At 47.0% G+C, this 20,885-nt stretch overlaps 1 protein-coding gene across 1 annotated transcript in view; it reads left to right on the top strand.

The window, feature by feature from the left end:
* The window catches only part of LOC129386523 (uncharacterized), a 30,108-nt gene extending 13,817 nt beyond the window's left edge, over positions 1-16,291 (top strand). Inside the window, exons 3-6 of the mRNA XM_055074601.1 lie at positions 7,295-7,345; positions 13,672-13,737; positions 14,661-14,717; positions 15,603-16,291. Of these exons, the coding sequence (XP_054930576.1) occupies positions 7,295-7,345; positions 13,672-13,737; positions 14,661-14,717; positions 15,603-15,853 (425 nt within the window). The 3' untranslated portion in view covers positions 15,854-16,291. The remainder of the gene's footprint in view (positions 1-7,294; positions 7,346-13,671; positions 13,738-14,660; positions 14,718-15,602) is intronic.
* The last annotated feature ends 4,594 nt before the right edge of the window (positions 16,292-20,885 follow it).

Here is a 20,885-nt window from a genome sequence, read left to right as displayed (position 1 = left end):
TCGCCCTTTACCTCCAACTTAAATACCGGCCTTAAATATTAGCCTACTTACCGTCGTATGTAGTGTCACTATGCTACCTTCATCTTTCTGTTTTTAAGGCGGATAGTTTAAGGCGGATAGTTTTAAGCACGTTGCCGATGTCATATTCGTTTTTTTTTTATTCCTTTCACATCCAGTTCCCGCTTCATTAGTTTTACTGTTTCTTCATATCAGGATCAATGCTTTGCTAATTTATCAAGTATTGACGGTAAATATATTTTTTACCAATTTCGAGCTACACACACAATGATTAGGATTATCCAGTTCTGTGCAAGCCCTCGAGGTAGAGGAATGTTTCGCGTGTGCTGCGTGCTGTCAATATAGTTTCTTCGCGTGGCAGTGTGCTTGCCTTCCGGTTAGGTTGAACGGCAGGAGTACCTCTACATGAAGCTATTGGTCTCGGGTTCATAGTCCGCACCAGGTTTTTTTTTTAAACTGCCACGGTTTTTAATGAGAAACCCATCAATATTTCCTTTGTAGCTTCATGATCTAAGTTCCGACGATGACGATTCTTAGGCGAACAAGGATTAAGAACTGGAGACTATTTACAAAGGATAATTACAAAGGATAACTACTGCGCTGACCAGTTCAGCCGACAGGTCGAGAGCCAGAGAGCGTTCGTCGTCTTCAATGGGGTGACCGCGTGCATCATCCTCAAGAAACACGAGTCATGCATGTATCATTATCCCCGGCGGCTGAAGCACCGTCCCTGTACGTTTAAATATTGGTGATAACAGGAGACTACTATGGTTTCAGGCATGAGACATGCACAACGACAATAGAATGCGAGGCAGGTGATACACTGGTACCGACTGGCGCGATATCGTACGTAACTGGAGTCACGGTACACAGCACTCGATATGGGCCTGTGTAGCGAGATAGAAGTTTTTCTGACAGGCCAAAGCGACGAGTCGGGGACCACAGGAGTACCAGAGATCCAGGCGAAAAGTGGACGTCTCTGCGTTGGACATCGAACAAACACAGTTGTTTCTCTCGGGAGGTCAAGGTGCGGGCACGGGAAATTTCGCCGGCTTGCGCAAGACGTGAATAGAGGGAAAGGGCCAAGTAAGTCCAAGCCAATGCGAAAGAATGGCTCCGAACAAATGTCGAGTGGTTGAAGGCACCGGCAGAGAGCGTCGATGGTATTCTTCGGCGCTGGAATTTCTCACACGCCGCAACGTATTTCCGCATGGAGCGGGCAAGCCCGGGCCAAACGAAGCAACGGTGAATCCGGTCGTAGGTGCGGGAGAAACCAAAGCGACCTGCCGTTGGTAAATCGTGAAGTTCTTGGAGAACAGCTGACCGGAGGTGCTTGGGAATGACGAGGAGTAAGGCAGGACCATCGGGCGTACATTGTGACCGTATAATGCACAACCCCGGAGAACAAACAGGTGAAGGGACGAATCAGAAGGCGAAGATTCCAAGCCATCAATTGTGGCGCGCAAGGTGGCATCACGGCGTTGTTCGTCCGCGACGTGCAGCAGCTGAGAAACGGAGAAGACGCAAGCGCCGGCATCGCGGTCAGAGGCGGCGGGTAGTTCGTTCCCTTGATAGCGTCATAAACAGTCGGCGTCTTGATGTAATCGGCCCGACTTGTACATAACTGTTTAAGAATATCCTCGCAGCCGCAGAGTCCAGCGACCATGCCCACCGGTAGCATCCTTGAGTGAGGAATGCGAGCAGAGCGCGTGGTATTCCATAATTTCAGAGAAGTGCGTGCCATAAAAGCACGGGCCGGATTTGGAAACCGCCCAGACGAGAGGAAGGCATCCACGGTCTGTAATCGAATAGCTGCGCTCCACTGAGGTGAGGAGGCGGCTAGCGTAGGGGATGACACGATCTTAACCATATTGGTGCTGGGTTAAGACGGCTCCGATACCGTGATCACTGGCATCGGTACGCATCTCTGTAGGAGAGGACGCGTCAAAGTGGGTTAGTATAGGTGGTGTCGTGAGAATGTTCGTGAGGTGGGCAAACACGGCACTCTGTGCGGGGCCCCACGTAACCGTCACGTCCTTCTTCAGAAGAGCAGTAAATGGCCGGGCAATCGTTGCGAAGTCTTTAACGAAGTATCGGAAGTAAGAGCAGAGTCATGCAAAACTTCAGACATCTTTGACAGACTGAGGTACGGGAAAATACGTGACAGCACGAATTTTCGCCTGGTCTGGTTCAATACTGGAAGACTCGGCGAAGTCGCCTTGCACTATAATCTGCCTGCGACAGAAGGGACACTATGATGAATTTAGTTGAAGCCCAGCTTCACGGAAGACGAAAAACAGATGATAAGCGCTCGACGTGTGTTTCAAATGTAGGCGAAACTACGAGAACATCGTCTGGGTAGCAAAGGCATGCTGCCCATTTGAACTCTTGAAGCAAAGAGTCCATCACTCGTTGGAACGTTGCTGGGACGTTGCATTGACCGAATGGCATAACATTGAATTGATATAGCCCATCAGGGGTGACGAACGCGGTCTTTTCTTGGTCCTTTTCACCCACAGAAACTTGCCAACAACCAGACCAAAGGCCTATTGATCAAAAGTAGTTGGCACCCTGGAGACAACGAGGGCGTTGTCAATGCGAGGCAAGAGATAGGCGTCTTTCTTCGTAATGCGGTTTAGATGACGATGATCTACGCAGAAACGCCATATGCCATCTTTCTTTTTAACAAGCAGCACGGGCGACGCCGAAGGGCTCGACGAAGATTCAACAATGCTTTGGCAAGCATCTTGTTCGCTTCATCTTGAATAACCTTACGCTCGGGAGCAGAAACTCGAGATGGCCGGCTACGAGTAGGACTGGCATCACTAGTATTGATGTGATGCTTAACAATAGAAGTCTGGCCCAATTGGCTATTGTTGAAGTCGAAGATGTCGTTTTAGGAAACCAAAAGGTGATAATGAGCTGCAGCTTGTTCAGGCAATAGGTCCGCAGCAATCATGGGACGAAATATTGTGGCAGGGCAAATAGCATCCTGTGGACATGGTGAAGAATCTGAGCAGACGTCTACTGCAAACGTTGTGACGTGGTCCTGTCCAATACCACACAGCTTTGCAACCGATATACTTTGGGATATACCTTCCTTTGAGAGGCCAAAACTGACGATGGAGAGGCATGTCCGGTTGTCAGCGGCGGTGACAACGGAGTGGGGCACAGTGATTTTGCGCACCAAAAGGACATCAAGAACAGGTGTGGTGACGTAATAACCCCAGGGCACATTAAAATATAATAGTAAATTGATGAAAGTCAAGGCTTTAGACGGCATGCGGATGAATGCGATCGTACTAAAGTTGTTCGGCAGTCCGGCATCAATATGCGTGTGTAGAGGAAGTTCGAGTCAAAGGCTACCGGCAGATCAGTCGATCAAAGCTGAATGCGCCGTAAGAAAGTCGAGTCCAAAGATTATGTCAAGGCGACAATTGGTCAGCATTGTAAAAAGAACAGGAACGTGGTGGTCGGCGACACTTATACGGGAAGTACACTTTCCAGTGACGTCAACAGTGCAGCCAACGGGCACCCGTACGGCTCGTATAGTAAAAGGTGTGAGAACCATCCTCAGTCGACGACGGAGGTTACAGCTCATTATGGAGACGTGGTCTCCAGTATCTTTTAACGCCGTCAAAGGGAAACCGTCGACGTGACCATCAAGTAAGTTCTGGTTTTCTGGGAGCGTCAATGGAGGATTTCCACACGACGAAAATGATGCAGCACTACTCCCAGGAGCTGCATGGCCTAGGTTTCCGTTCGGGAAGGTTAATAATTGGTCATCGATGAGAAGCGCCGTGGCTAGGGCGACTGGGACCGATGGCGCTAAGGTGACGGCGAGCGTGCAGGACGACATTCATCGATGGATACGTCAGAGGTAGGAGGCATACGGCGAGGTGAATAAGGACGCGGGTCAGCATATGGACGAGGAGACGGGGAACAGGAGCTCGAATAATGCCACGTCCCGAAATTGTCGCAGTGGCGAGCGACGTGGCCAATACGGAGGCATTGGCGACGTCGGCAACCCTTCCGCAACCCTTCCGAGTTCTCCACTCGGAAGGGTTGCGGCATCTGTGAGGGGAAAACAGATCGTGTGAGGCATAGCTGTCGGGACCGGTCGGGCGTCAGGTCGGGAGACGGAGCAGGCAACAGGAAAACCTAGGTTTGAAAATTCTTTCCGCACAACTGCCTGCATGAGATAGATCGCAGTGGCTGAATGGTGAATTGTGGAGTCAAGTGGGTGTGGATAGAACGGCGCAGGATTTGTAGCCTCTAGCTGGCGGCGGACAATACGTGTGCTCATTTAAGGGTGGTGAAGCGGTGAGCTCCACGCAAGACGATGTCTCAGCCGTGTTAGGGAGCCGGGAGAACTGTTGAATGTGCGGCAGCTTTAGGCAAGCTCAAAGTGGCGGCATTCCTTCACAATTGCGTTCGATGCTGGACACATTGTTGAAGACCAACAAGTTGAACACGTAGTCCGCGATCCCTTTGAGTACGTAGCTGAATTTGTCAACCTCGGCAACTTGCTCGTCGACTTTCGCTCAAAGAGCGAGCATGTCTTGTATGTACGAGACGTACGATTCAGTAAGACTGAACTCGGGTAGCAAGCTCTTTTCTAGCAGCCATCTGCGGGCGGTAGTATTTTGAAAGAGGTCGCTGAGCGTCTCCTTGAAAGCATCCAACCTACAGATCTCGTTCTCCTGTGTACGGAACCAGGCACGAGGAGTTCCGCCCAAGCAGAATAGGACATTCGCAAGCATAATGGTAGGGTCCCAGTGGTTGTTTCGGCTAATAGGCTCATACAGGCGGAGCCACTCCTCAACGTTTACATTATCTTCGTTAGAGAATGTGCCAGGATCGCAGGGATTGGTAACCGTAACGTACATTCTTGTCGGGGTCGCAGGAGTAGAAGCAGACCAGGTGTCGTCACCGGGAGCGAGGGCGAAAAGCCGGACGGTGCGGCTGCTGCGGAGCTCCGTGTCGAGGATGGCGAACTGCACCCTCCACCAAAATGTTAGACGAACGAAGGATGAAGAACTGGAGACATTTTACAAAGCATATTTACAAAGGATAACTGCAGCGCTGCCCAGTTCAGCCGACAGCTCTATAGCCAGATAGCATTCGTTGTCTTCGTCGGGGCGCCCGCGTGCATCGTCCACAAGGAACACGCATTATGCATATATCAATATTTTTGGTTTCCTGGACCTTTCTCTATATTGCGAACTTCTCCAGGACTAATTTGCTATATTTACCTGCAATTTGTTTTACCATAGTCATCAATCTGGCACACTTAATTTGTTTTATTGCGCATTATTAAGATATAAAGCGATCACTAATCTGGGCTCGGCTGTTGGTTTTCCGTATATAACACTTTGCTTTAGAGAACAGAATGACTGATTTAAAATACATGTTACGCAAGGCAGCAACAGCAGATGCAGCAGCAATTGTGCAGTGCAGTGAAGACGCAATGGATGCTTCATTTTAAAATATTCAGAGGCCTTAGTTGTCTAATGGGTGAGACAGCACCAGCCACCTTAAGCTAAATGCAGTAAAGAGGAAACACAACGTCACTGTAAAACAGCAGTTCCAACAGCAGTGGCCAAAGTTGTCGATTTCTTTCACCATACTCGCCTACTTCGTTTGCGGTTTCTCTATAGCCGGCATACAAGTTCACCAACCTCTAATGCAGTGGCCCGCTGTTGTGTAGGCCGCTAAAGCGCCACAATGCAATCGTCTTCTGAATTCCACCTCTCCAAGTCGTGCTTTCAAAAAATTTTCTCCATAAATACCTTCTCCATCGGCGTCGCCACCGCTGGGAGGCGGCTCTGAAAAGTTCAGAGTTGGCAGACCAGCTCTGGGCCGTCCGGCAAACCAAAGATGCCGCCCGAGTCCAAGGACTTGGAGCCGCCACCTGAGGCCACCACAACGAAACTGCCGGCCATTCATTAATAAAGTTTCTTCTCTCTCTCTCCATAAATACAGACCAGAGTGTTAAAATAATTCGTGTGAACACATTATAACAACTCGACTGCATCGCTGCAGATCAATGGCTGGACTACAGGCACCTTCCAAACAAACTTGACTTCGCGAATAAAATTTTGATTACCAAGGACAAGGACTGTCAGTTTTTCAGTAACATAGTAAAGACTAGCGAGGCAAAGTCTTCACAAATTAGCAAGTATATCTCCACAAGGAACCACATTGGAGGGATTAAAGTCCCAATACTGTCTAACTTTAAACAAGACACACCCCAATATCAGTGGTGTTTGAACCTGTGGTATAGAACATGCAAAAAAAATTAAATGCTCAACAATCCATGCAAAAACTTAATGTGAAGTGAAGGGTTACTAGCTCGTATCGCGAGGGCAACAGCAGAGCTGTCAAAAGGGCTTTCATAAAGAATCGATACTCTTCAGGGCAACATTTGTGGCCGCTGAAAAGTGAGAAGGCTAAGTGTAGCTGTTGCCTTCTGCTACAAGCAGGCAGCCGCGTCACGCTATTTACTAAAGCATTGTGCACCGGCTTATGGCGACGATGACAAATGCAACTGAAGTGAAAAACAACGCATGTCGCGGCTGCTTGCTTAAGCCTCACTCACGCTAGGCCGACCCGACACCGATTTCGGTCTGCAGAATGTCGGCAACAGGGTTTTTTTTTTTCCTTCGTGCTGGCACCTCTGTAACACTGTACCGATGCGGACAACTTGCCAATGGTCAGCGGTCAGCTCGGCGTCGATACAGTGTGACAGTGGCGCCGGCAAGAAAGTAAAAAACGCTGGCGCCGACAGTAGGCAGTCCGAAATCGATGCCAGTTGGCCTAGTATGAACGAGCCTTTAGCAGACGCAGCCAACACCTGCCCATCGCCGTCTCACTTTCTCGTGGTCACCACGTTAGCAAGTTAGTAGCATTAGTTGTTTGAAACCCTTTTCAGCGTACTGCTGTCACGCGCGCAAGACGCGAGTACTCGCTTTCACTATGCCATTACTTTTTGATGCTTGTTTCGCGCCGCTACATTCTAACGCGGTAATAATAATTGGGGTAACCTAACAAGTTGAAAACTTGATTTCCATGTTTGCGAATACGACCCGCAATTTGACATTCGTGCATGTTTTCGCAGGTATGTGAGTGAATCTAAAGTTTGCGCATTGGTATTTGACAGCATAACTAATCAATTATAAGGAAAATTTCACCAGAGTGCTCTAGGCTACTGGTAGCAAAAAATGTATGTTTATGTGCATGTGGATGATCTTTCATTTCTTTTTCTTTTTCGCAGGTGAATTCGCACACGTGTTCGGCCATCTAGGTGGAGAATTGCTCGAACTCAGTAAGTCGAGTGGTTTATAGCGGAGGCACGGCGTTCTCCTTAACTGCAGACATGACTTGACAACGAAGTATGGCGTGCCTCATAATGAGGTCGTGGTTTTGACACGTAAAACCCCATAATGTCTTCTTTTAACGAAGCATACCTTGAGCAGACATTACTGGCATCCCACTCTCATACAGACAGCATATGGAAACGAAAGTGCTTTTTGCCGTTCTACAGGTAAAATCGGTCCTATGCATGTGCGTCACGCAATTATCATAGCATGAATTCTCGAATGACGCTGTTTCGTCCTTTAGTGCATACCTAATATTGAGGAATGTAGGCATAGAATGGCAGGAAAGCTTGGCGTTAATAAATGAATTTGAATTTAACTTTTGATGACGTTATATTTTGACGAGCTGTGATGCTGCCGCAGCTCTGACGGTTCAGTTTCGCCCCATATGCCCTCGCCGTAGCGTCCGTTATGCCTATTACGCCTAGTAAACTCCGGCTTAGTGTCTGAGCGGCTCAGCAACACTTACCTCGCATGCTTGCTACCAATGTCATTGTTTCGCCCTTCGGCCGAAGCTGTCATTAATACACAACCGTGCCCATTTAGGGACTTGTATTTGTGGATGTGCAACAACTTCTTAGAATGCACGTTTCACATTTCTTTAGCATTCGTTCGTCGGCAACTAAAATACGCGTCAACTATTTGGTTCCTGCTTTGTGCTTACCTAATTAATTCCCTTGGACTGGTTCAAAATCCCGCCGCACGTTTTATTTTCAGTAACTACAGCCCTTACTCGAACGTAACAAGCATCAAATCATCCCTCTGTCTTTCTAGGTTGCAATGACGGAGAACAAACACCCAAGATTGTCACAGTGTCAATCATTCAATTCAGCCTCTTGTACAGCCTTAGCTCAACGTATGTCGTTTATACAATCTAATTTCTAGTTGAACCGTCGCATTTATTTCATTCGCTTTGATACAGCAAATAATTCACTAGAATGGTCTTCCGGACCACATCATGCGCATCAGTGATTCAACTGGTTTTAGGGCCGTAGTAACGGCCTTTTTTTTTCAAATTACCAAAATCAATAACTAATACGTAATGAAGTTTTTACATTTCAGTGATCAATAAAAACAGGCGGTAAACATTGTATGATGACGTTAGCCATGCTCCTGAGATTACCACTATCCATGTTCCCTACCACACACAACGCTTCGACGCTGTAGTCTTTGAAACAACGTGAATAAACAGATAAATAAATTATTGATTGTTTAAGAAATATTTCGGCAGAAAAATTAATCAAGCGATTTAATCTAAACGAACTAGTCGCACTTTCCTTGATGTACTTTAATAGTAATATCCGTACGATTTCGCTAAAACGATTCCGTCATAACAATTCTCTGGAGGAGCGTCCGGCATAATATTGCGATCACACAACACTTATACCAAATGGTACATCGAATTCAATTAAGGAATTCTCGCATGTTCCCAAAATTGAATAAAAAAATATGCGTAGGGGAACTGTATTTTCACAAACACCAGGCTAACATGTGCCTCGTGAACAACGACAACTTATAATATCCCAAATTACGCCACAGACTTGAGCGAACTTCGAGGTTTGCCAATACCTCACTTCTTTATATATATATATATATATATATATATATATATATATATATATATATATATATATATATGTAGAAACGAAGACGCGAAGCGTGCTGATCACGATCTCCACTAATTTGTAACATGGAAGTAACATGACGGTATCATACGAATTCCCCTCGTGGAATCATCGCACGCCTGGCCCCGCGGGATTATTACGAGACGCGGCATATTTCGTTTCAAGTGTGAAAGACGCATTATGTTTGCCCCGCGGCAAAGCAGAACCCGACGATACGGCAATTTACAAAACGTGGATGCCTGAAAATCGTCCCACCGCGGAAAAAACCGCCAACGGAATATGTTGCAAAAGTGAGGAGCGGCGCAGAGGTATCCAGAGTAAAACCTCGTCTACAAGGGGGTGAAATTCACGTCGCAGCGACACTTGCGACCATTCCTCGAGATGCCGGTGTTAAAGCGAGCGAGGCGAGCAACAAGCTGTTCGGGGAAACAGAGCTTCATAATGATACGGGAGCCGAGAAGAAAGATAAATCCAGGACGAAACTTGGTCAGCGGCCTTAAAGACGGCTAAAAAAAGAGAAGAAAATCTGGTTCTCCGTTCTGTAACCGCATTCTATACGAAACTAGGAAACGACAAAAACGCTTCACAGTTCTTGAGGCCCGGACAGATGTGCTTGGCCATTCTGTGAGAGAGTGTGATATAAGAACGTTTCATCAACTTCTGCACGGTGCAGGACGCGAGCAAACCTTCGGCTTGAATAGAAAAAACGAAGGTCAACCCACCTTCGCGAGGAGAACGCGGGGAGACCGTTGGCGTTTTACAAAGACCAGGGTAGGATGTCCGCTGGTAAATTTTGAGTTACCAATGTTGGCACATTATTGAGGAGCGTACCCGCGCCTCTCACCCTGCTGGCGCAGTTAACAGTACCGGCAGATGTGCCCTCTATAGCCACCGTAATAACAAGCAGTGCGGGTAGTACTCCACGCGGAGTAACGCTGCTGGGCATGTTCTGCTGGTGGTAGTGAAGCCACAGGTGCGTGACCGGCTGGTGTAGGTGCAGGCGTGATAGTGACTGGGGACAGTGCGGCCACGTCAGCATGTGTATAGAAACAGGACGACCACCGTAATCGTCTGAAACCGTGAACCACAAAGCCGACGCAATCTCCTCATAATGATGTTGCTCAAAGAAACCTTCAGCTCGGGGATATCTAATACATGTAAAAGACCCAATCGTCTTTCTCGGCAACCAGTGCACTCAATTTGGCTATATTTGGTGCATTTAAAAGAACATCTTAAAATCTAGTCACTGTTGGCTTCTAATTTTTGATTTCGGTCGTCAATCTTTTATTAAAAATTGCAAAAATCGCAAATTTTCATACAACGAAACTATCATGTTTACAACTCCGTACCTCACCAATGAAATATGACCTCACAATTCAGTGAATTGCATCTAATAGTACATCTAAAGCGGACCAAATTGATATGCTACACAGGAATTTGAAAAAATTTAGATATATAAGAACACAGCCCTTGCAGAATCCTTGTGTCATAATCATCACCATCAGCCTGGTTAAGCCCCCTGCAGGGCAAAGGCATCTCCCATACTTCTCCAGCTACACCGGTCATGTAGTAATTGTGGCCATGTTGTCCCTGCAAACTTCTTAATCTCATCCGCCCACCTAACTTTCTCCCGCCCCCTGCTACGCTTCCCTCCCCTTGGAATCCTGTCCGTAACCCTCAATGACCATCGGTTATCTTCCCTCCTCATTACATGTCCTGCCCATGCCCATTCCTTTTTCTTGATTTCAACTAAGATGTCATTAACTCGCGTTTGTTCCCTCACCCAATCTGCTCTTTTCTTATCCCTTAACGTTACACCTATCATTCTTATTTCCAAAGCTCGTTGCGTCGTCCTCAATTTAAGTAGAACCCTTCTCGCAAGCCTCCAGGTTTCTGCCTCGTAGGTGAGCACTGGTAAGACACAGCTGTTATAAAGTTTTCTCTTTAGGGATAATGGCAACCTGCTGTTCATGATCTGAGAATGCCTGCCAAACGCACCCCAGCCCATTCTTATTCTGATTATTTTACACTCATGATCCGGATGCGCGGTCACTACCTGCCCTACGTAGATGTATTCCCTTACTACTTCCAGTGCCTCGCTACCTATCGTAAAATGTTGTTCTCTTCCGACACTGTTAGACATTAGTTTTCTTCAGACTAACTTTTAGACCCACCCTTCTGCTTTGCCTCTCCAGGTAAGTGAGCATGCATTGCAGTTGGTCCCCTGAGTTACTAAGCAAGGCAATATCACGAGCGAATCGCAAGTTACTAAGGTATTCTTCATTAACTCTTATCCCAAATTCTTCCCAATCCAGGTCTCTGAATACCTCCTATAAATACGCTGTGAATAGCATTGGAGAGATCGTAGCGCCCTACCTAACGCCTCTGTTTATAGGAATTATGTTGGTGTCTTTATGGAGGAATACGGTGGCTGTGGATTTTTACATACCTTGATTCCGTAAGGCCTCCATGACTGCTGAGGTTTCGACTAAATCAAACGCCTTCTCGTAATCAATGATAACTATATATAAAGGTTGGTTATATTCGGCACATTTCTCTATAATCTGATTGATAGTTTGAAGAAGGTCTGTTGTTGAGTAGCCTTTACGGTATCTTCCTGCTCCTTGAATTTACAAAAGTATAGGGTGTTCCTGATTCTATTTGCGATCACCTTAGTAAATACTTTGTAGGCAACGGATGCTTGTATACAACGTAACAAATTAACGTAAGAAGTAAAATGACATGCTGAATTTGACCGCTTTGAATGGCCTAATATGTGGCGTTTACAGAACCGCAATATCTGTTGTGATGCGGAGTTATTAATTTGTAAACTTATTGCCCCTATTATATTTCAAACTTTGGCATCTTCTAAAATACTTTTTCACGAAATTCCCGCCTTAAATAGAAATTTCGTTTCCAACAGTCACTGGAATTGAACTTTGTCTCTCAAATCCAACAAAGTTAATTAAAATGGTCCAGAGGTTATTTTAGAAAAGCGTCTCTGCGTTTTACATGTATTTGAATAGGCGGCGGCAGAGTTGGGCCCGACTAAAGGTTGCTGTTAAGTCGGTCGGATGAGGAGGAATACAAGCTATGGGAACAAAGGTAGAGAATCTCCCATGGTCGTGGAGTTCTTCAAAAACAGCGTGACAGATATGTGTTCGTAAATATTTGGCCGTTGTCAGACGAATGTCCTGCGTAACTGCATACAGCGTGCAGACAAATGGATGGCTGTGACGCCATCGGCAAATAGTTGCGACTTTCTGAACTGCAAATTGGCCGTGATTAGCAAGAGCACTTTACGTCTTCTATGAAAATACGTATCGTTATGCTCTGGGACAAGACAGAGCTTACGCGCTTGGCACATTGCAATGATGTCCTTAATGTAGTTGCTGTAGGTTCAGAGGCGTACCGAAATTTTACGAAGATTTTGCGTAAATGTCGCCCAGTTATGCATATGTGACTCACGGCTCCAAACCAACATTACGGACATCAGAGACGTATAAGTGGACGTTCAGTAGTTTAGAAAACTCTCCCTTATCAGTGGAAATTGCTGACTCGGTCGAGCTTTTTGAACCAGTCCTCGAAGCAAAAGCCACGTAGACCACCGAATTCAAGCTGACGTCTCCTGATAACCCATGGGGAAGGGAAAAGCCACGCAGAGACGGCGGTAGCTGAGGCGCCAGGATGGTTTTAGGCACGTATAGCCGTTGACATTGTTACTATACAGCGACCCGAGTAGAGCTTCAGGAACAAGTTGTGAGAGGACTTAGGGAACGAGAAGCACCACCACAACTTATGCACCTGGGCCGCGCTTCTGTAACGATGCCTTTGCCCATGCTATTCTTTTTCGCGCTTCAGTACGTGGTCAAAGAAAGGCTCCTCCTGCGTTGTCAATAGGATGAGCCAGCCGTGAATACTGGACGCTAAGAGTGACGTAGAATCGAGTGGAAGGCATCGCTAAAAGGTCACAACCCTTAATCTCTTGCTCTCGCACAGTGATTTAGAGGAAACTTCCTTAATATCGGCCCCAGCCGGGCCATCGGTCGGCACAGCACGCGCTAAGCGGTTAATTTCGTAATGCGGCAGCTAACGACGAATCCATGGCGAGCAATTTTGCAGCCTCCCTCCTTGTGTGCGGTTCTTCATAATTTCCAGCGGCAGCTTGCAGCGGTGGTGTTGCAGATGCCCAGCTAAACGAAACCGCTTGCGAAATTGCTCTTGCTATGAGGACAGAGAAAGAGAGCAATTATTACTTTTCCCTCCACTGCTACTTCATACACAGTGGCATGTAGAAACATATATTAACAAACACGCAGAAGAATCGATTGTGCAGCAAGATTAAGGGCTATTCAGCTACAGCAAAATGGCCCTATACAGCCAGCCACTCATACCAGTATGGTAGCAGGGCGAGGCCTTACGGTAGAGGAGTCACTCGGTCAAGATGGAGGCTCTCTGATATATACATGAAGTGACGTAGACACGAGCGTTGTGATGCAGGTTATCGTGGTTTCGGCAGTAGTCAGGCCTGAATCGCTCCACACGCGCGTCTACCACACTGTGAATATATCGTTTGGCCAAGAAACACGCTGTCCTGATAGTTGGTGTCCCTGTGTACATGCCTAATCTTACTATTTTTGTTTTCCTAGAAAGGGAACCTGAAGACCTCCAAGAACAGGATCTGTACGACATATATGCACTCGGAATGGGACCGGGTAAGGGCAGCGGCAACGTAACTAGGCACCCAAGTCTTGGTGAAATGTGTGATAACAGGCAGCATGATGTGGCGATTAAGCACTCCATGAGAACTGGTACCTGCTTACCGCAGATTAGGGTGTTCTTTCTATCAATAAGCACATTTGTTAAATGTGTCAGCACCACTTTCTGCACTAATGCTGAAGGTAATGTGAATATTGAACAAACTAAAATTAGTGTTTAGGGAATCGCGACAACACTAGCACATAGAACGGTGGCTCTTCAGCGGAAATAAGCAATTTCAGTTACATTAGCTTAAATACTTGACTTCCAAATGCATCGGACCAGCTGTGATTGCATTTGGCTGTGCGCAGAGCGTCGGAAAGCAAACTAGCTGTGCTCAAGCCAGATCAAATGCTCCAAACCTGGAACCGATAAGCTGATTTTACTCATCGCGCACTGTCTCTCGGGAAGGCGTTTCAATTCAAGATGTGCAGACAACTAGCCGAAATATGATTCATAATACTTAAACATAATTGGAGATGAGACCTCCAGATTTTTCCGGCTGGTAATGAACAGTTTGTCAGCAACTAGTCCTCGAATGGCGAATTGGAGAATCAGCTTCAAATTGCGGTTGTACCAAGTACATGTTGTACGAAGTATATGAATGCATTCGGTTTTCTGTGTTACGCATTAAACAAAGACCCGACAGTATGGGCTTGAAACTATTTCTGACTGAGTCTTATTGTCAGACAGAACACCTAAAAGCTTCTTTGGTGTCCGATGCAACGAACTCATTCGAATACAAGCTCATTTTTCTGGTATTCAGCTATTTCAGCTGTACTCCTAACTACTCTTGTTTATTCAATCTCTCGAACAAGCATTGTACTATCAAATATTTTTAACGATGCATGTCTAACACATTCGCTTTCTTTATTTTTAGCTCCAGGACCCTTCGACCTTCTCCCCAACCCAAACGATAATATCACTGGATATACTGGTGAGTGCAGCTGCTACACTATTCGCGATCATTCATAAGATTGTAACGATGTCATGGCGAATTTTTGCATGTTCATATAGCCTTGCTATCAGTTACCAAAGCGTTGTAGCTTCGTTTCGCATTCCCTTAATGTGGTTACGGGTACACGTGCTCATTCACATTGAGTGAATGCAATAGAGCGATAGATTCTCGTGCACCACTACGGTCTCGAACCCCACCTCAACATAGCACACCGCAATGCAGAAGTGTATTCTAAAAGGTGGAGTTCTGAGGCTGATCTCGAAGAAGAAATAATTTGCACCTTCGCATAACTTTGATCTGGGAATGGATATGCATGTCTTGCAATCTTGTTGCACGCTACGGGACGTAGCGGGAAGTAAGCCCGGTGAATGTTTCACTAAGCTTTTGGGAATGCTTTTATTATCCGACCACAAAGCTTAACATACAAGTGAGAACGTTGATAAAACTTAAATTTAGTTTCACTAAACTGTATTGTAACCTCAGAGATGTACGTAGGATAGACAAATGTGAAAATTTATACGCAATTTGTAGTACTGCTTACGGGGCAAAAGTCGGAGTTCAGTGAGGATGCCAAGTCAATTGCGCACATCGATTGTACTACAAGAACACTTTCCGCTTCTCGGTCAAGCGATGCACAATACTGTAGAGTGTTGATCGTCTGCTTCAAAATATGATATTATTCTGGTGGTTTCAGTGCACATAATACTAAGCGGTGCGCTAACAAAGTGTCCGGATGGAAAAAAAAATTATTTACATAAATATTGAACGCCGTTGTAGCCGAATAGTAGATTGCGCCAAACATTTGTGCTAGCATACACTCCTAGTCTAACAATCCTGAATAATTACTGTGCTTCATCTTTTTAGGGCCTGGCATTTCAGGTACTACAAAATTCTCAGCGAACAGCACAGCATTCCTCAAATGCGGGAAGTGCAGCTGCACGTTTGACTGGAAAGCGGACTTTTACGGTAAAACAATTGGCTGCACTTCGGAGGTAAAAAAATTCAGCTGCACGTGCGAACGCGGTGGCTGCGACTATGGGAATATTGCGAAGTGCCTAAAAAATCTGGCGTCTGGAAATTGTAATCAACATCAGCAAGAAATCTCTTGCCTCTAATTTTCAGTAAAGGCCTATTTACATAACATTGCTCGTGCGTTGTCTGTTCTTTGCTTCGACTTCATTTTGTTTTTCAGAACTAACGGATACATGCGTCGCCGTTGCTGCAAGTTACAGAAAACTACTTATCAAGTTCACGGCGTTTGCATTCGGAAAAAAAAAACCTAAGGGAGAATCCAGCTCATGGTAACTGTCGACGGCAGTGCAGAAGCGTTGAATCAGTATAGCGAGGAAACGTATTGACACCTCATTTATCAGACATGTGCTGCAGCGGAACTCCTCTTTGGTGGTTCTCTAAGAAGACTGGGCGCCATATAGTACATTAATAACGCAAGTGCATTAACCTTGCTTACCATACTCGATCATAATATTCAGCGGTCACAAATTTGCCGACTGTGGATCTTTGCTCGCTGTTCAGTGCCGCCTTTCTGTACCCTGGATGGAGCCATCGCATGTATTATGGAGGCCAGTACGTGGAATACTGCTCCAGAAAAGGCCGACACAGCGGGTTTCTCCAAAAGCTAGTTCATAAAATCCTCTGGTGTCAGCAGCCGCAAATGAACGGCAGCTGGGATGCACTGATTTTTAAAGCCTATCTTTCTTTACCTTTTTGCCCGCTTTGCGGCTTCTGGCTATTGCTCGCTTGGTGTCTAAGGACTTGATTTACCAGCTATGCGCCTGAAGAGAATACTTGGATTGGTGGCTGTGTAGAAGACATGAGTAAACGTGCAACTCCGCATATGAACAATGTTGAACGAGCCCCCAGAATGAATGTGGGCCTCTCGGTATGTGCCCAAATTTATCTACTAGCGCAAGAGGCTGACAGTTAAGAAGCCGTTATCACAGTAGGTAATTATGGATAAAGAAGCCAAAGGAACATGATAGAAGCAGAGCACGCATTTAATGAATGGCTTTTAGCTACACAGAAGTGAAGAAGGAGACGTTTCGATAATCATTTAAAGAAGCTTCCCTCTTTACCGATTCCCACCTTTACCTAGAATCGGCAGTTCCTTATTTCGGATGTCACCGCAAAAATAGGTTCCTGAGGAACTCTCCCCCAGGTCACGTGGAAGGTGGTATTCTATGAGAACAGTAGGGATATTAGTTCTTTTGAGTTTCAGGCTGGAAATGCGACGTATGACGTGTTTCAGTATATATATGCCTCCTGCCGGACTGCTGCAGCCTTTGGATATACCGGCCGACCCTTTTTTTCGCGTTGGCCTTGATCTCCTCGGACCATTCCCTATATCGAAGGACGGAAATAGGTGGATTGCCGTCGCTACGGACTATACAACTCGCTATGCCATTACTAGAGCCCTACCGACCAGCTGCGCTACCGACGTCGCTGATTTCTTGCTTCACGACGTTATCTTGCGCCACGGTGCACCTCGTCAACTTCTCACCGATCGCGGCAGATACTTTCTTGCCAAAGTAATCGACGACCTACTTCGATCATGTGCTACTAAACACAAACTTACTACCGCTTACCATCCTCAAAATAACGGTCTTACCGAACGCCTGAACCGCACAATAACTGACATGCTAGCAATGTATGTTTAATCCGATCATCGCGACTGGGACATTGCTCTACCATTTGTCACGTTCGCCTACAATTCCTCGAGCCACGACACAGCTGGCTATTCACCCTTCTATCTCCTCTTCGGCCGTGAGCCGACTTTACCTTTCGAGACTGTCCTTTCGACCACACTCGACTCGCCGACAGAGTACACTCGGGATGTAATAGCCACAGCGACCCAAGCACGCAAGATTGCCGCATTCGTCTTTCTGCTTCACAGACATGCCAGAAGTGCCGTTACGACCAGCGCCATCACGACGTGCATTACGAACCAGGGGCTCTTGTGCTAGTCTGGTATCCAACTCGGCATGTTGGTCTTTCCGAGAAATTCCTCTCGCGATACTATGGCCCTTACCGCATTCTTCGCCAGGTGACCCCTGTCACATATGAAGTGACTCCGCTGAGTGCCACGGTGCCTTCACCTCTCTCTGACATCATCCACGTCAGCCGTCTCAAACCGTAGCTTTCTCAGACCGATGAGCCGCACCAATCAGGTGGTTTTTCCGACGGGGGTGATGTCACAGTCGGTAATGTGGAAAGAAGACGACGCTGATGGTGGTCTTGGAGACGACGAGGAAGTGTTTAGCAGTATCGATGCTCTACGCTTGTTGGCTCAGCTCATATATATATATATATATATATATATATATATATATATATATATATATATATTTATATATATATATATATATATATATATATATATATATATATATATATATATATATATATATATATATATATATAGCAATAGCGTAGCGTACGTACGTATGTGCGCATCGGCCTGGTGTCGCCTTTCTTGATTGGATCTGAGAAACTTGTTACTGACATTGACCTGCATTGACGAAACAATGCTACTAATCTAGCTCATGCAACCGCATGCCAGCCTAACGTGCACGTTTATCATTAGCAACGGCACTAGGAACACTCTCGCTTTTTGTAATTTTCTTTCAGTACGAATGGTTGTGTATAAGCAGGTGAATGTAAGCGCCGTGTTGTCGTCAGGAACCTCTGCCACACCAATAAATTTAGCTGCTTTACCAAGATTGCCTTTGGATATGCTGTTCTGATATTGCTGTGCTCTCGTTTGCTTTACATGCAGGGGCTGTGTGATCTGCGTCCTCAGAAAAAAGCAGCCGAGAAAGTGTGTTTTGGTGCGATTGAGCAGGTTGTTGCCAAATGGACAGACGACTGTATAAGGCAGGGCACACATTACTCTGACCGTCTCCATTTGCAGTATACATGCAATGAAAAAACGCACATGTCCCGTGCACTGGGGGTACGTTAAAGATACCCAGCCGATGAAATTTATTTCGGAGTCCCCCATTACCTCATAATTAGATCGTGGTTTTGGTACTTAAAACCCAACAATTCTTAAATTGAATTAACTGCGGACATTGGAAAGTGTGGTCTTAATCTGAAGTTGCACATACAGTTCTGCGGAACCGTGCATGGTAACGCCTCACATGTACGTGCCCTATCAGGAGCTGTCAATATATAAGCAAGGCAGGAATAAACAACGGGGTCTCTTGCTCTGCATCTGTCAAATGACGCGTCTGAGTCTGCTCTTAGGTCACGGCATGCCCTAAAATCGACATAGTATCAAAAGTGGGATATGGGTTAGTGTTCTTCTTCCAAGTGTTTTGGGGGCGTTTATCGGGCCACTTGACTGATACCGGCTTGACTAATTCACACTCCGTCATTATCACTCTCCCATCCAGCCGCCGTATTGGCAATTTAACCATCGCGAAGCTTCACCTTCGACCGCAAGTCGGAGTGGCCCGAAGGGGCTGAGGAGTTCGACGACTGTCGATACGCCACATGCCCGAACGAGAGGTCAGAACTGCAAGTCCGAAAACTGCTGTATACCATTGGCAGTAAAGCCAGGAAAATCTTCAGAACATTTGGTCTCCCGGAAGAAGAGTAAAAAAATTACCGACGATTACGTTACTTCCTAATGCGAAATTTGAGCGCAGCAAATAAGCTGTTTCACCTTTTCGATAGATGGCGGCGCTTAGCCTCTGCTTCGGCGACGCGTACTCCTGGATCATCTCGACGGCGGCGACGGTAAGCTTCTGCTTCGGCGGCACGCACCTCTGGATTCTGACGGCGACGGCGCTGGGCCTCTGCTCTGGCAGCTCGTTTAGCAGCAGCAGCAGCAGCAGCAGACGGAGGACTTCCATCGGTCGTCTCGCTCATGGCTCAGAAAGAACTGGCAGATAATTTCGCAGTGGCGAACGGCAGCGGCAATTTCGGCTCGGGCGGTGCACATATACAGATCCGCCGCCACCTGTCTGGCTCTCTAATTGCCACCGCACAGGGCGAACGGCAGCGGCAATTTCGGCTCGGGCGGTGCACATATACAGATCCGCCGCCACCGATCTGGCTCTCTGATTGCCACCGCACAGGGGTTGCATTGGAGGAGGAGCGAAGAAAGGAATTAAGTTCGAGCCGGCGCTTTGACAACCGGAGACTCGCAGGAAGAGGGGGGAGGGGGGCGGCGTGTACACCCAGCGGCAAACGATGGGGGCAGAAGCGCGCGCAGCAAGCGGACAACACGATAAAGGGAGGAGGGAAGAGATAGCAGCGACTGACTGATGCCGCTGACGCCGATAGTGAGTCAACCCCAGCTGCGGAGTTGGTTTCAGGGACAACGCCGCCGATGCCGACACAAACAATATGATACCCTCGCTTCCGCAGCGCTAAGAACCAGGTCTAGCCGTGGGAAGGTGGTCACGTATTCGTCGACGTGCCGGGGCCTACGTGAAATAACCGGCGCGTCGGCAACTGAAGAGCACCCTATCCGCCACACAAGAACAGGGGGGGGGGGGGGGGACCCTTTCCTCCTCTTTCTGCATGGCGGCGACGGTGTTCTATGCAGTCACGTTATCTTGACTCTCTAGCGGCGTCAGCGGCATCCAGCGGTATCAGTCGGTCGCTGCTAGCGCTGGGGGGATGAAAGGGGGGCGGAGCTGGTTACGAGGCCGACGACAACGCCGACGACGACGCGAAACCCAGGAACGGACGCTAAAGAGCTGCGCTCTAAAAAAATCTAACAAGCTCTTTACAAGAACTACTCTGCTCACTTCGTGGCAAGAAAGAACACGGGGTATGTAAGAACCTGTTTTAACGGCAGGCAACAAGAGCCCAGAGACACGGTTGACCAATGCGTAATCGCTCTCAAATCTTGGCAGACCGCTGCGGTTGCTGCATTCCGCACACGGTTGATCCGGGAGAGCTTTGTCGCGGAACTTTGCAGATGCCGCGCCGTCAGAGATGCTCAAGGTGGATTCTAGTCTTTCTCTAGAAACACTGCTGGCGAACGTTCGATTAGAGGACGCTTTTCAGGGACAACAACGAGAACTACGCTCCACCGCGGTGACGGTAGACGACGTCGGGGCTGTAACTCAAACGACGACACCTAGCGTTTCGACCTCTAGTGGCAGCAACGTTTGC

This window comes from Dermacentor andersoni, chromosome 4 (genome assembly GCF_023375885.2).
Source record: "Dermacentor andersoni chromosome 4, qqDerAnde1_hic_scaffold, whole genome shotgun sequence".
Lineage (NCBI taxonomy): Eukaryota > Metazoa > Arthropoda > Arachnida > Ixodida > Ixodidae > Dermacentor > Dermacentor andersoni.
Note: the sequence above shows the minus strand (reverse complement) of the source record. Positions and strands in the feature narration are given on the sequence as shown.